Below are 14,062 nucleotides of genomic sequence, written 5' to 3'. Positions count from 1 at the left end.
ATTGGCCCTGGGCTGGCTGCCACGCCCCTCCAAGTCCGTAGCGAGCGCTGATTGGCTGAGATGCCGAATTCGGGTTGGTGTAGCCTGGAGACCGCCTCTTCACCAGGTCCTGAGCCAATCACTTGTCCCCGCCCTGAAGCTACGGGACGCGGCCGCTGATTGGCTGGCCTTCTCGAGGCCGATAATCTGATTGGCCGGCTCAGGATGCAAGTTACAAACAAAGCGCTCTGCAGTCTCAGCGGCGTTTATTGGTACGAGAAAGGTTAACGCGAGAGTGAGGGGGTGTCAGGGCCCCGGAAATCTCCGCAGCCGGGGACTTAGGGTCTTCTCAAGTTCTCTTTTACAGATGAGGTGCGGGCTTCCATAGGGTCCGGGGGCAGGATGAAGTGGGCCATGGTCCCGAGCAGGGCTAGGGAGGTCGAAGAGCCCCGGTGGCCGAGCTCAGTGCCACAGCGCGCTGTGCCAGGAAGACCTTATTCTGCGCCTCCTGGGTAGAGGTAAAGGGTAAAGAGAAGTGCAGGTGAGGCCGACCGCTCCCCACCATTTCTTTCAACATCCAGGACCCCCTACCATGAACCCGCTTTGCCTCACCGTCTCTATCTGGCGTTTGAGCTCAGAGACCAGACGTCCATAGGAGTTAGCCAAGGCCAGGGTATATGCCATCAGGATGCTATAGGGACGGAAATGGAAGCCATACCCAGGGGGCTCTTAGCATATCTTCAGTGTAAAGGCTCCTTAGAAACCGGGGATCTGGACTCCCAGCCCCACCCCACCCCCGCCAGACCCCTCCTCCCTCAGACCCGGGAGTCCAGGCTCCTCCAACCTCAGACCCAAGAGTCCAGGCCCCCAGCCCCCTCCCTCCTCAGACCCAGGAGTCCTGGCCCCCAACCCCTCCTTTCTTAGAAACAGGCAGTAGGGGCCCCCAGGGAACACAAACTCAGACCCAGGATTCTGGGCTCCCTCACCTGGAGATTAAGAGAAGAGGCACAGCAAAAGCCTGGGTCCCCAGGAAAAAGAGAAAGTTCTGGACGGTCTGAGGGAGGTTGGAAATAGACTCAGGGATCTGGGCCCAGATAGACGACTGCCCTTGGAATGGACCACACAGCTTAGAAGGTGGGATCCTGAAGAAGTCAGAGACAGTGTTCAAGGATGGCCAAGATTCAGAATCCTGGATGAGGGTGGAAGGAAGGAGGGAAGGAGAAGGGAGAGGCAGGCCCCTGCCACACTTACAGGAAGATGCTGTAAAGCACGGGAACAGCGGAGATGGCCAGAGCCAGGAGAAGGACCAAGGGGAAAAAGAAGTTCGCTGTGGAAGCCCGAAAGGTGCGGGAGGCCGGGGAGCAGGTGGAGAAAAGGGTGAACTGGGGGGAGAAGGAGACACAAGACCCTGAGCCCTGGCCTGTCCTTTTTCATCGTCCAAGAGTCCTTGTCCCTGGCCCCTCCTCAGGAGGGAAACAGAATCCCTGGTTCTTTGCTGCCGTCAGATCTGGGAGGCCGGATCCCCTCTTCCCCTGGACGGAAAAGACGCCCTAATCCCCTCCTCCCACATCCAGGAGTCTGTCCTCCAGACCCTTCTCTCTCAGGAGCTAGTAGCTGGGGACCCTCGCATCCTCCTTCCTCAGGACCCAGGAATCCACCACACTCCTCACCTTCTTGAAATAGAAAAGTAACAGGAACTTGGCCGTGTTGAGCAGAGGTAGTAGAGGGCAGAAAAAACTCCCTACCCAGACCACCGTCTGTGCGTAGATGAGCCCGAGCACCTCGTCGGGTACCTGGAACTCCTGGGTTCCTACCACGCGACCCAGGACCCCGGGACAGAGGCCACAGAGCAGCCTGAGGGGCGGGGCGGGGCCAAGTCAGAGGCAAGCCCGCCCGCCTTGCCCCGCCCCTGCCGTCCTGCCCGCCAATCAGAAGTGAATATATTTGAATAGGGGTGGAGTTTTCAGTCCTGGAGGGGGTGTGTCTAGAGGGAAGTAACTAGGTGAGAGGGGGCGGGGCCTGCAGACAAAAGGTCAAAGAAATGGGGTAGGGGTGGGGGCTCACTTCCGAGGAAACTGGATGAGCAGCATGACAGCCACGCCAGTCAGCAGATCAAAGAGCAGGAGTTTGTACATCTCCTGCCCCAGCCGGGTCTCCCAGCACTGAGGAAGGAAGGCATGGGTCAGAAAGACCTCCAGATCCAGGCACCTGGAGGTCCAAGCATCCAAGTCTCCAAATCACAAGTGATCCTAACAAACCTTTTTTTGGGGGGTTGGGGGTTAAGGGGAGGGTGTCCTAGCACTTTAAGCTCCTTCTTCCTCTTAAACCTGGTGTCTGAACCCATCTAGTTCCTGCTTTCCTTCAAGGACCCAGGATTTGGGGCCCCTTCTCACCGGTAGTTCCTTGTAATTGTAGCCACAGGTCTTACACTCTTCAGCCTCAGCCTTGCCCCCACAAGTGATCTGATTCCAGAGGGAGAAGAGCAGGACTAGCAGGGATGCCAGGCGGAGAAACACGGTCCTGGCAAGGGGAACGGAATCAGCCCTGACCAGTGTTCACCACATGCCAGCCCCCCTCCGCCCCCCACATGTGGAACACGCTCACAATTCTTCCCACTTCACAAATGAAGAAACTGAGGCTCTGATGGAACAAGAGTCAGGATTTGAATCCAGATCTCACTGGGTCCCATATCCAGGGGATTTCTGTGCCTTGTGTACTAGAGCCAGTGTCTTTCACACCAGCCCTGCCGTCATCCCCAGCACACCCACAGAGGTAGAACCTGAGCAGGATAAAAGCAATCTGGTGGCTCCTGGTGTAGCCCTCCAGCAGGGCGATGAGCTTGAACACAGGTGGCAGCAAGAAGTTAACCCCAGAGATGAAGATGGATGGAAGGTAATCCACCAGGAGCTTTAGCAGTGGCATCTGCTGGACAGAGGGCGTCTCCTGGGAGAGAGGGTGGTGGATCAAGCAAAGAAGCTCTGGGCTTCTGGTCCTCCAGAACCTTGCTAAATGTCCTCCCCCAGCCTTTTCTTCCTCCAGCACCCCAAAGTCCAAACATACACCCCCATCCCTCCTAAGATGCCCTCCAACCTTGGAAATGTAAGTTCCAGGATGGAAGGACTCTCCTCCCCCAGGACCCTCCACACCTGAAGCTCCACGGTGGCCCCTGTAGCCCAGTAGATTCCGTAGAAGGCCGCTCCCAGGAGTGCAATCACCAGCAGATTGAGCAGGATCCGCACCGACCACACCCTGGCTTGCTGGCCCAGGGTCCGCGCTGCAGCCTGGCGCCGCACCACAGCTTCCTCCAGCTCCACCTGAGGCCAGGAAAGACGTCCTTGTGGGCTCAAGTCCCACAGACAGGCCCGGCAGGTGGTTCAGAACCCCAGCTCAACATGAACTGACACAGCAGCACCCTCTAAAGACTTCTGCAGGGGATCCCTGGATGGCTCGGTGGTTTAGCACCTGCCTTTGACCCAGGGCGTGATCCTGGAGTCCCGGGATCGAGTTCCGCATCAGGCTCTCTGCATGGAGCCTGCTTCACCCTCTGCCTGTGTCTCTGCGTCTCTCTGTGTCTCTCATGAATAAATAAATAAAATCTTAAAAAAAAAAAAAAAAAAAAAAGACTTCTGCAGTTCTTGTCCCAATCCCCCCATGGTCCTCTACTGGACAATTTAGATCTCCCACCTCTCCACAGCCCAGGGCTCCACACCGCGCCCCTCCGAGGCCCCGCCCAGCCCTCCTGGGCTGGGGCGGAGTTCCAGTTCTACTTTTTTTTATTTTTTTTTAATTTTTATTTATTTATGATAGTCACAGAGAGAGAGAGAGGCAGAGACACAGGCAGAGGGAGAAGCAGGCTCCATGCACCGGGAGCCCGACGTGGGACTCGATCCCGGGTCTCCAGAATCGCGCCCTGGGCCAAAGGCAGGCGCCAAACCGCTGCGCCACCCAGGGATCCCTAGTTCTACTTTCTTGGCCTCCTTCTGGCCATGCCCAAGTCCTCACCCAGTGCAGAGGAGCTTCATGCCCCGCCCCCCTCCCGCTGCCTGATTTTCCTGTCCCCTTTGACATCAGGTATCCCAACTGGGGCCTCGTCCCAGCCCTCTCATTTCGCAAGGCCCGCCTCCTTAGGAGAACGTTCCGCCCAGCGTCGCTTTGAGCCCCGTCTCGGGTCTGGGCCCCGCCCCCTCTGGTCCTTTCCCTGAGCTCACCTGCAGCTCATACAGGATGTTGCGCTGGCGCAGCCGCACGTGGACATCCCCACAGAGGCCGAAGTCCCAGGCGGTGAACACCCGATGGCTGTAGCTGGTCAGGGCCCCCGACTCAGCCAACAGCGTCTGTTTCAGTCCTGACACGGAGCTGAGAGAGGAAGGCCCCAGAGACGGGGTGTGGAAGGTCAGTGAGGGCGGGGTCACCCCTCTTATGGGACTAGCAGGGAAATGAACCCTGGGACCTTGGGAATTTGACAAGTAGAGTCAGAGACGTGCAGACACACACAGTCATGGGAGCCAAAGACCAAGAGAGGGATTCAGGGGCCGACTGGGGAAGGTAGACACCCCGCAGAGAGCCACGCGCTCCAGAGAGCAGAGGGCGGGGACCCAGAGTGACAAAGACAAAGATCCTGGGGACAGACACAAATGTAGAGGGGAGACTGCGACCCCACTGGGAAAGGATTCAGAGAAAGTGGACAGGGAAATGAGGGAAGAGGTCTAGAGAGAGGTCAGAGACTCAGAGGGAAGGACAGACGTCCAGAGAAGGGGGTGAGGGAGAAAGACCCAAAGGGTGGAGGACTGAGACTCAAAGAAATGGGGCAGGGACGCCTGGGTGGCTCAGCGGTTGAGCGTCTCCCTTAGGCTCAGGGCATGATCCTGGGTCTGGGGATTGAATCCCACATCCGGCTCCCTGTGGGGAGCCTGCTTCTCCCTCTGTCTGTGTCTGCCTCTCTGTGTCATTCATAGATAGATAGATAGATAGATAGATAGATAGATAGATAGATAGATAGGAAAGGAAAAGAGGGAAAGGGAAAGGGAAAGGAAGAAGTGGGGCAAAGACCCAGGGAGAGGACAAGGAAGCAGAGAAAACTGGGCAAAGAGATTCCATATCCACCCTCAATGACCTGGCACAAGCCCCCAGAATCTCTTGAGTGGATGACTACAGAACTGCCACCTGGCCTCTGCTTCCACCCTCGCCCTCTTGAATCCATTCTGTTCCCACACTGGTGGAACCTTCTTTTTTTTTTTTTTTTAAAGATTATTTACTTATTCATAGAGACACACACAGAGAGAGAGAGAGAGAGAGAGAGAGGCAGAGGGAGAAGCAGGCACCATGCAGAGAGCCTGATGTGGCACTCCATCCAGGGTCTCCAGGATCATGCCCTAGGCTGCAGGCGGCGCTAAACCGCTGCGCCACCGGGGCTGCCCTGGAACCTTCTTTCTATGCAGATTAGATGGTACTACCACTTAAAAACTATTCCACAGCTCGTCCTTGTTCTGGAAGTTTAGGCTCCTTCATAGCACAGCCAGCCAGCAAACACCTAATCTAGCCCCCACCTACTTCTTAAAACTCAAAATCCTGTCCCTCCTCCTGGCCTTTCATTTCTCAGAACACTCCAAACCTCTTCTTACCATAGGGCCTTTGCACATGCAGTTCCTGCTGCCAAGAATGTCCAGGTCGTTAATTGCTCACCTGGCACGTTCCTTCTCATCTTCGGGTCTCTACCTACAGGTCAGTCCTTTACTACCACTTCATTTAATGAGGGTCCCCTCCCATTCTCTATCACAGGGGGTGGCAAATTATGGTGCCAGTTTTTTGTAAATGAAGTTTTATTGGAACAGAACCACATCCACTCATTTACTTACTGGCTATAGCTGCCTTAGCCCTACAACAGCAGAGTTTAATTGAGACACCATATAGCCAGAAAAGATGAACATATTTCTTATCAGGCCTTTACTTTATCAGGAAAATAATTACTGATCTCTGCTTTATCATCTCATCCCTTTTTTCTTAAAAAAAAAAAAAACTGTTGTTTTTTAGATTTTATTTGACAGAGAAAGCACAAGCAAGGGAGTGGCAAGCTCTCCATTGAGCAGGGAGCCCGAAGTGGGGCTCGATTGCAGTACCCTGAGATCATGACCTGAGCCAAAGGCAGATGCTTCACCGACTGGGCCCCCCAGGTACCCCCCATTTGTTTTCTACATAGTACTGCTCTCACACTGAAATAGCTGATTCGATTTTTAATGTAAAAGTTGCTTTTTCTTTATCTCACAGTTCTCTCCTCCTGGACTGTGTGAACTGTGCAAAGGTAGGGGGACCCAATCTGATGGCCCTGGCCCAGTGCCTGGCATTTAGGAGACCCTCCACTTTTTCTTTGTTAAGCCCATGATTTTCTTCTTGACCACAGCCCCTGCCCTTGAGGGATTCCCAGTCTTGCCTGAATGCCAGCATGTCCCAGATGGGCATCTCTATCTGGATCCATCTCCAGAACCCATGTGGGCAACCACCTGCTCCCTTCATTTGTCCAGAAGCCACTTCAGAACAAACCGGCCACAACTGTGCTCCCCACCAAGGCTACTCTCCATGGCCCTTGCCATCACAACTGCCAGCAATGTGGCCCTTCCAGGGGCTCGGGCTCAACACACCTGAAGTCATTCTTAACTTCCCAGCTTCACCACGCCCCATATCCAATCATTAGGGAACCCTCTGGGCTCTACTCAACATACAGCCAGAGTCTCCCTTTTATATGAAGAACAAAACAGGCCAGAGCAGCCCATGATGTTAACAGAAAGGATGGGGTGGGGAGAGTTCAGGGGAAATGTAGTAACCTGAGATCTTGAGGGGGCTTCCAGGGGCTGGTCATGTTCTATTTCTTGATATGGATGGGGACATACCAAGCTCTATTCTTTGATTTTTGCATTTTTCTGGATATGTGTGATATTAAAAATATATATATATACACACACACAACACTAAGATTTGACAAGGGAGCCCACATATTCCCTTGGGGAGGATAGTCTTTTCAACAAATGTTGCTGATAAAACTGGAGAGCCACATGCAGAAGAATGAACCTGGTCTCAATCTTAAACTGCTCACAAAAATTAACTTGAAATGCATTAAACATGTAAACATAAGACCTAAAACAGAAAAAGTCCTAGGGAAAAAAAAAACAAGACCTCCTTGACATTCATTGGGGATGATATTTTGGCTAGGACACCAAAAGCATAAGCAACAAAAGCAAAAATGAATTAGTGGGACTCCATCACACTTAAAAGCCGCTGAACAGCAAAAGAATGCATAGAATGAAAAGGCAACCTATGGAATAAGAGAAAATATTTGCAAATCATATCTGTCACTGGGGTTAATTGAAAAAATAGAAAAAGAACACATACAATACTCAAGCAGGCTCCACACAGGAAGCCCGATGCGGAACTTGTTCCTGGGACCCCAGGGTCACGCCCTAAGCTGAAGGCAGACCCTCAATCGCTGAGCCACCCAGGCGTCCCTACAAGAGTACATCTTAAATGTCATCATAAAAGACATGATATGATGTGAGGGGGTGGAGGTATGAGCCATTGCTGTGGCGGTAATCATGTTGCAATATGTAAATGTACCAAATCAACACTTTGTACACCTTAAACTTACACAATGTTATTTATGCCAATTGTATCTCAAGACAGCTGGGGGAGGGGGAGTAGAAATTCAATTTAAAAAAAAGAAAAGAGGGATCCCTGGGTGGCGCAGCGGTTTAGCGCCTGCCTTTGGCCCAGGGCACGATCCTGGAGACCCGGGATCGAATTCCACGTCGGGCTCCCGGTGCATGGAGCCTGCTTCTCCCTCTGCCTATGTCTCTGCCTCTCTCTCTCTCTTTCTCTCTCTCTCTCTGTGTGACTATCAAATAAATTTAAAAAAAATTAAAAAAAGAAAAAAAAAGGAAAAAAAAGAAAAATCCCAAGCTGACCCCTACAACCACCCTACTCCAAGCCACCACTGTCTCTTGCCTGGATTGCAAAACCCTTGTGACTATTTCACCTCCTGTGGGTTTGCTCATCCCTTACTGTCTTTCCTCCCTCCTTTCCTTCTTGCCTCTCCCTCCCTCAGGGCCAGAACCTGAAATCAAATCAGGTTGATCTGGTCAAGAAACTGCGCTGAGTCCCATCTCACTCAGAAAAGCAGCCAAATCCTTTCTGGAGTGCAGGTGCATCTCCACGGCTCTCCCCACCTCCCTCTGCTCTGGTACCAGCCAGCTGCCTAGTGCACCCTCCAGCACACCACTCTCCTCCTACCTTGCTCTGGCCAGGCCCTCTGCCTGCAATGCTCTTTCCCTGGGTGTTTACTTGACCAAATCCCTCTCCTTCTCAACATCCCATCCTCATTTAAAGATCTTGTCTTGGGACGCCTGGGTGGCTCAGCGGTTGAGCGTATGCCTTTAGCTCAGGGCATGATCCCGGAGTCCCGGGATCGAGTCCCAAGTCGGGCTCTCTGCATGGAACCTGCTTCTCCCTCTGTCTGTGTCTCTGCCTCTCTCTGTGTGTCTCATGAATAAATAAATAAAATCTTAAAAAAAAATAAAGATCTTGTCTCAGTGAAGCCTCCCTGGGCACCTATTCATAGAGCAGCCTGGCCTATCATCACTGGCACCCCACCTCACCTGCTCTGTGTGTGTCCAGAGCCCCAATCACCTTACACCCCACGTCATGGACTCATTTATAGCTTATTGCTTATCACCTGTCTCCACCAGGCAGACTGTCAGCTCCATCAGGACAGAACTCGGTCAGGTTTTCTTTTTTTAAAAAAAGATTTTATTTATTTATTCATGGAGACACAGAGAGAGAGGCAGAGGGAGAAGTAGTCTCCCTACAGAGAGCCTGACGTGAGACTCGATCCCAGGACTCCAGGATCATGACCTGAGCCAAAGGCAGATGCTCAACCACTGAGCCACCCAGGTGCCCCTCGGTCAGGTTTTCATTCGTTTGTTGTCCTGTTTTGCCAACTGTCTAGAACAGTGACCAGAACATAGTAGGGGCTTAATAAATATTTGTGAGAATGAATGAATCACCCCTATTGGTTTCCTATAAAGCACTCTCCCCTCCAGAAAAGATGTATTTAATTTGCTGGGCTAATATCTTACTTTCCCCTACAAGCTTCTAAGACACAGGAAGTTGAAACTGCCCATCTTTGTCACTGGTCTTTGGCATTTTAAAAATTTGGTTTCAATACAACTAGAGAAAGGGATCATGGAGCAGGACTCTGGATTCTTGGGGACTGGTCCTCTACCACCACCACTCCTTCCCCACGACACCAGGGTGGGGATGGGGTGCGGTTGTTACTTACCGATGGAGGATGAGCAGCAGATACAGGAGGCCAATGACAAAGACAGAGCACAGATAGGTGACTGCCAGGTGTGCGCGGGGTGGGTAGAACCCATAGAAGAGGGGAGACCATTCTAGAAAACCCTGCAGAGGAAAAGTTCACCGTGGGCTTAGGCAATCAGAATCGGGGGGTACTGAGGCTCGGTGGGGGGGTCTCCCAGGGCTCCAGGGACGCACCTCTCCTGACAGCAAGTTGAGGAGATGGGTGGGGAAGGTGACTAGGCCTTGGGGGCTGGGGTTGTAGAAGCCACAGGGCGAGGAGGTGTCAGAGCCAGGGGGACCCGGGAGGGTCCCTTCCAGCCAGGTGGGCAGCAGTGTCATACAGGCCTTAATTACAGACGCCAGCACGTTGAGAAGCAGCAGGAAACGCAGCAAGGAGAAGTAGGACTCGGTGCCGGCACCAAACTGGCCTACAGGGGGTGCAGAGAGGCCTGGGGCTCCTGACACACAGTCCCTCAGACCTGGGAGTCCTGATTCCCCAGCCCCTCCTCCCTCAGACCCAGGAATGGGGCCAGCCTCAACCCCACCGCACCCCCAATTCTCTTCAGTGTCCACGCCCAGGGTTGCAAGGTGTGCAGGCCTTCCTTCGTCTTCTCCTTCATCCTCCGGAACTTCAGGGCGCAATTTGAGGCTCTGGAACCCGATCCCTGAGCCACTTGGTCCCTGGTATGGCTCTTCCTGGTAGGGAAACATTCAGAGACAGAATAGGAAGGACCTGGCAGCTCCCAGTGGACACCCCCAAGTGGAGAAACAACACAACAGCAGGAGCGGGAAGTAAATTGCAATATATCGATAACTCGGAATCCTCTACAGCAATAGGAAGAGACACAGCTAATGCATAGAAGGCCAGGCAGGCTGTAGATACCGCAGGAGCTCTGGAGCAAGCACACACACCGTGCTCTTCAGGGATGAACTTGCAGGTGGCCAAGCTGGACAGGAGAATGAGGAACAGATCATCATAGAAGTCTGAGATAGGATGCCTAGGTGGCTCAGCGGCTGAGCATCTGCCTTTGGCCCAGGGCGTGATCCTGGGATCCAGGATCAAGTCCCACATCAGGGTCCCAGCAGGGAGCCTGCTTCTCCCTCGGCCTGTGTCTCTGCCTCTCTCTCGGTGTCTCTCATGAATAAATAAATAAAATATTTTTTAAAAGTCTGGGAAGGGATGTTGTGGGGAGGTGGGGGTGACTTGGGGCCCATGGGCAGCTTCTGGGAGCTGTGGAGCTGTGTCTCCTGCCCTGCGTGGAGTTTCCGTGGGTTCCCGTGATGGGAATACTCTGTGTATACACAATGTTTCATGCACTTTTCTGTAGGCAAATATCAAAACCTAAAAGGAAAAAAGGAAAAAAAAAAAAAAGGAAGGTGTGATCCTGTGATTTATAATAAGAAATATATATCTGAAAAATATATATATATCGGGTTTTGTCCCCGTTCCTGGCACAGAGCTTTAAAAATCTTTGGAATGCCCTGAGTGATGAGACTAAGAGTGGGGGCCTCGTTGCCGGGGGGAGCCAGCCCTGAGACTGGAGGGAGAGAGAGGGGCTGCAGGCTGAGTTCCATGGCCAATGCCCACAGATTTAACCAAGCACGCCTGTGCAACAAAACCACCATAAAAACCCAAAACGAGGGAGGCCTGGGTGTCTCAGTGGTTGAGCGTCTGCCTTTGGCTCGGGTCGTGGTCCCATAGTCCTGGGATCGAGTCCCGCATTAGGTTCCCCGCAGGGAGCTTGCGTCTCCCTCTGTCTGTGTCTCTGCCTCTCTCTCTGTGTCTCTCATGAATAAATACATTAAAAAAATAAAGAATAAAAACAAAATGATGGGGTTTGGAGAACAATTTCAAGACACATGGCCCCATTCTCAGAAGGGCCTTGTGCTTGCTTCTTCTGTCCTGCTGTTCCTGGGTGGAAATGCACAACACAGGCATCCCACATTTTCCCAAAGTTCCAGGGCCAGGCCTTTGTTTTTAGGAAGACCTGTGTTACCCTTTGCTTGACGCCCCAAGCAGGTTTATGAAAGATTTCATAGCAACGCTGTCCTTTGGATAGCGGGGAAACCTGTCAGTCTTGCCGGAGCTGTCCAGAATGTTCGTTGTTCAGCAGCCGTGCACATCTTGTAGCCCGGGAAGGGAAAGAAGGAAGAGGGACAAACTTCGGAAAACAGAAGGCCACAACAGAAACACTACACAGATTCCAGGCACAGGGAGAAGGAGCCAGAGCAGAGAGCCAGCACACGAACCCGGGCGACAGGAGAGTTCTGGAGCCAGGAGCCAGGGAGGCAGGAGGCCTGGGAGTCAGAGAAGCAGAGACACAGGCACAGGGAAAGAAGGCAAGAGAAGCAGGGAGAGGCTGAGGGAGGAGGAGAGGACACACGCTGGCAAGCCGGAGCGGAGCCTCACCTGTGTGTCCGGCGGGCCTGCATGGGCCATGGCAGCTCCCGGGAGGGGACGGGCTCCTCCAGCTCCTGCTGGGCGGCTTCTGCCATGGTCTGGAGTCTCCTCTCTCCATCTTCTTCCTCCTCCTCCGATGCCCCCCACGGAAGAACCCCAGGGCCCCGGTACCGAAGGGTTGCAGCACTGGGGAGCTCATTCAGCACAGAGGAGAGCGATGGGCCTGGGGTGGAAAAGAAGGGGCTGGGAGGGCGCGGGAGTCCCAGCCTCCTCCCTCAGACCAGGAGCCCAGGCCCCTGCTCCTCCTCCCTCAGACCAGGAGCCCAGGCCCCTGCTCCTCCTCCCTCAGACCAGGAGTCCAGGCCCCTGCTCCTCCTCCCTCAGACCAGGACTCCAGGCCCCTGCTCCTCCTCCCTCAGACCCAGGAGTCCAGGCCCCTGCTCCTCCTCCCTCAGACCCAGGAGCCCAGGCCCCTGCTCCTCCTCCCTCAGACCAGGAGTCCAGGCCCCCAGCCCCTCCCCTCAGACGCAGGAGTCCAGGCCCCTGCTCCTCCTCCCTCAGACCCAGGAGTCCAGGCCCCTGCTCCTCCTCCCTCAGACCAGGAGTCCAGGCCCCTGCTCCTCCTCCCTCAGACCCAGGAGCTCAGGCCCCCAGCCCCTCCCCTCAGACCCAGGAGCCCAGGCCCCTGCTCCTCCTCCCTCAGACCAGGAGTCCAGGCCCCTGCTCCTCCTCCCTCAGACCAGGAGTCCAGGCCCCCAGCCCCTCCCCTCAGACGCAGGAGTCCAGGCCCCTGCTCCTCCTCCCTCAGACCCAGGAGCTCAGGCCCCCAGCCCCTCCCCTCAGACCCAGGAGCCCAGGCCCCTGCTCCTCCTCCCTCAGACCAGGAGTCCAGGCCCCTGCTCCTCCTCCCTCACACCCAGGAGCTCAGGCCCCCAGCCCCTCCCCTCAGACCCAGGAGTCCAGGCCCCTGCTCCTCCTCCCTCAGACCCAGGAGCCCAGGCCCCTGCTCCTCCTCCCTCAGACCAGGACTCCAGGCCCCCAGCCCCTCCCCTCAGACCCAGGAGCCCAGGCCCCTGCTCCTCCTCCCTCAGACCAGGAGTCCAGGCCCCTGCTCCTCCTCCCTCAGACCCAGGAGCCCAGGCCCCTGCTCCTCCTCCCTCAGACCAGGAGTCCAGGCCCCCAGCCCCTCCCCTCAGACCCAGGAGCCCAGGCCCCTGCTCCTCCTCCCTCAGACCCAGGAGTCCAGGCCCCAGCCCCTCCCTCAGACCAGGAGCCCAGGCCCCTGCTCCTCCTCCCTCAGACCCAGGAGCCCAGGCCCCTGCTCCTCCTCCCTCAGACCAGGAGTCCAGGCCCCTGCTCCTCCTCCCTCAGACCAGGACTCCAGGCCCCCAGCCCCTCCCCTCAGACCCAGGAGCCCAGGCCCCTGCTCCTCCTCCCTCAGACCAGGAGTCCAGGCCCCTGCTCCTCCTCCCTCAGACCCAGGAGCCCAGGCCCCTGCTCCTCCTCCCTCAGACCAGGAGTCCAGGCCCCCAGCCCCTCCCCTCAGACCCAGGAGTCCAGGCCCCTGCTCCTCCTCCCTCAGACCCAGGAGCCCAGGCCCCTGCTCCTCCTCCCTCAGACCAGGACTCCAGGCCCCCAGCCCCTCCCCTCAGACCCAAGAGCCCAGGCCCCTGCTCCTCCTCCCTCAGACCAGGAGTCCAGGCCCCTGCTCCTCCTCCCTCAGACCCAGGAGCCCAGGCCCCTGCTCCTCCTCCCTCAGACCCAGGAATCCAGGTCCCCAGTCCCTCCTCCTTCAGACCCAGGAGTCCAGGCCCCATGTCCCCTCTGTAAGCACTGAAATGTGGGCTCCCTAGACCCCTCCTTCCTCAGGGCTGAGGAACCCAGTCTTCAATTTCCTTTTTCCTCTTGCTCAGGAGTTTGCAACCCTGCCCCCCCTCTTCTCCCCTCTACTGCTCCCCAGGACACAGGAGTCCTAGCTCCTGGTTCCCTTCTCCCTCAGACAACCAGGAATTTAACCCTCCCCCTTCTGCCCTCTGGACCCTGGAGTTTCAGCCTCCGGTCCCTGCCTCCCTCAGGACTTCCACCAGCCCAAGGGGCTGGACCCCCTCCCACGCCCCCACCTGCTCTGGCCTCCCGGGGTGCCAGCCACCCTCCAGGGGAGCCCCAGGCCTCCGGTTCCCATGTCGGGCGCTCTTCCATGGCCGCAGGTGAAACTGTTTCCGTCTCCAGCGGCCAGCTGGGCGCGGTCAGCCGCAGGTAAGGAAGGGACATGGGCAGGTCCATACCTGGCCACCAGGTGGCTCAGGGAGGGGAATCCGAAGCACTTGTCATCAACCA

The 14,062-nt window shown here is 55.5% G+C and overlaps 1 protein-coding gene across 2 annotated transcripts; it reads right to left on the bottom strand.

The window, feature by feature from the left end:
- Positions 1-228: 228 nt before the first annotated feature.
- Positions 229-14,001, bottom strand: TMC4 (transmembrane channel like 4). Of its 2 annotated transcripts, XM_038527802.1 has the most exons (15): positions 13,846-14,001; positions 11,735-11,948; positions 9,875-10,020; positions 9,520-9,752; positions 9,305-9,426; positions 4,188-4,335; positions 3,126-3,293; positions 2,759-2,922; positions 2,373-2,499; positions 2,044-2,141; positions 1,650-1,833; positions 1,231-1,361; positions 966-1,121; positions 592-670; positions 229-487 (listed from the first exon to the last, which is right to left on the bottom strand). In XM_038527802.1, the coding sequence occupies exons 1-15, from the start codon at positions 13,994-13,996 to the stop codon at positions 410-412; spliced, it is 2,199 nt and encodes a 732-aa protein (XP_038383730.1). In that variant the 5' UTR covers positions 13,997-14,001; the 3' UTR covers positions 229-409. The 2 variants fall into 2 exon arrangements, with proteins under 2 accessions (XP_038383730.1, XP_038383731.1); XM_038527803.1 differs by lacking the exons at positions 966-1,121; positions 1,231-1,361.
- Positions 14,002-14,062: the final 61 nt, after the last annotated feature.

This window comes from Canis lupus, chromosome 1 (assembly GCF_011100685.1).
Source record: "Canis lupus familiaris isolate Mischka breed German Shepherd chromosome 1, alternate assembly UU_Cfam_GSD_1.0, whole genome shotgun sequence".
In the NCBI taxonomy this organism is placed as follows: domain Eukaryota; kingdom Metazoa; phylum Chordata; class Mammalia; order Carnivora; family Canidae; genus Canis; species Canis lupus.
This window is presented reverse-complemented; position numbering and strand designations above follow the sequence as displayed.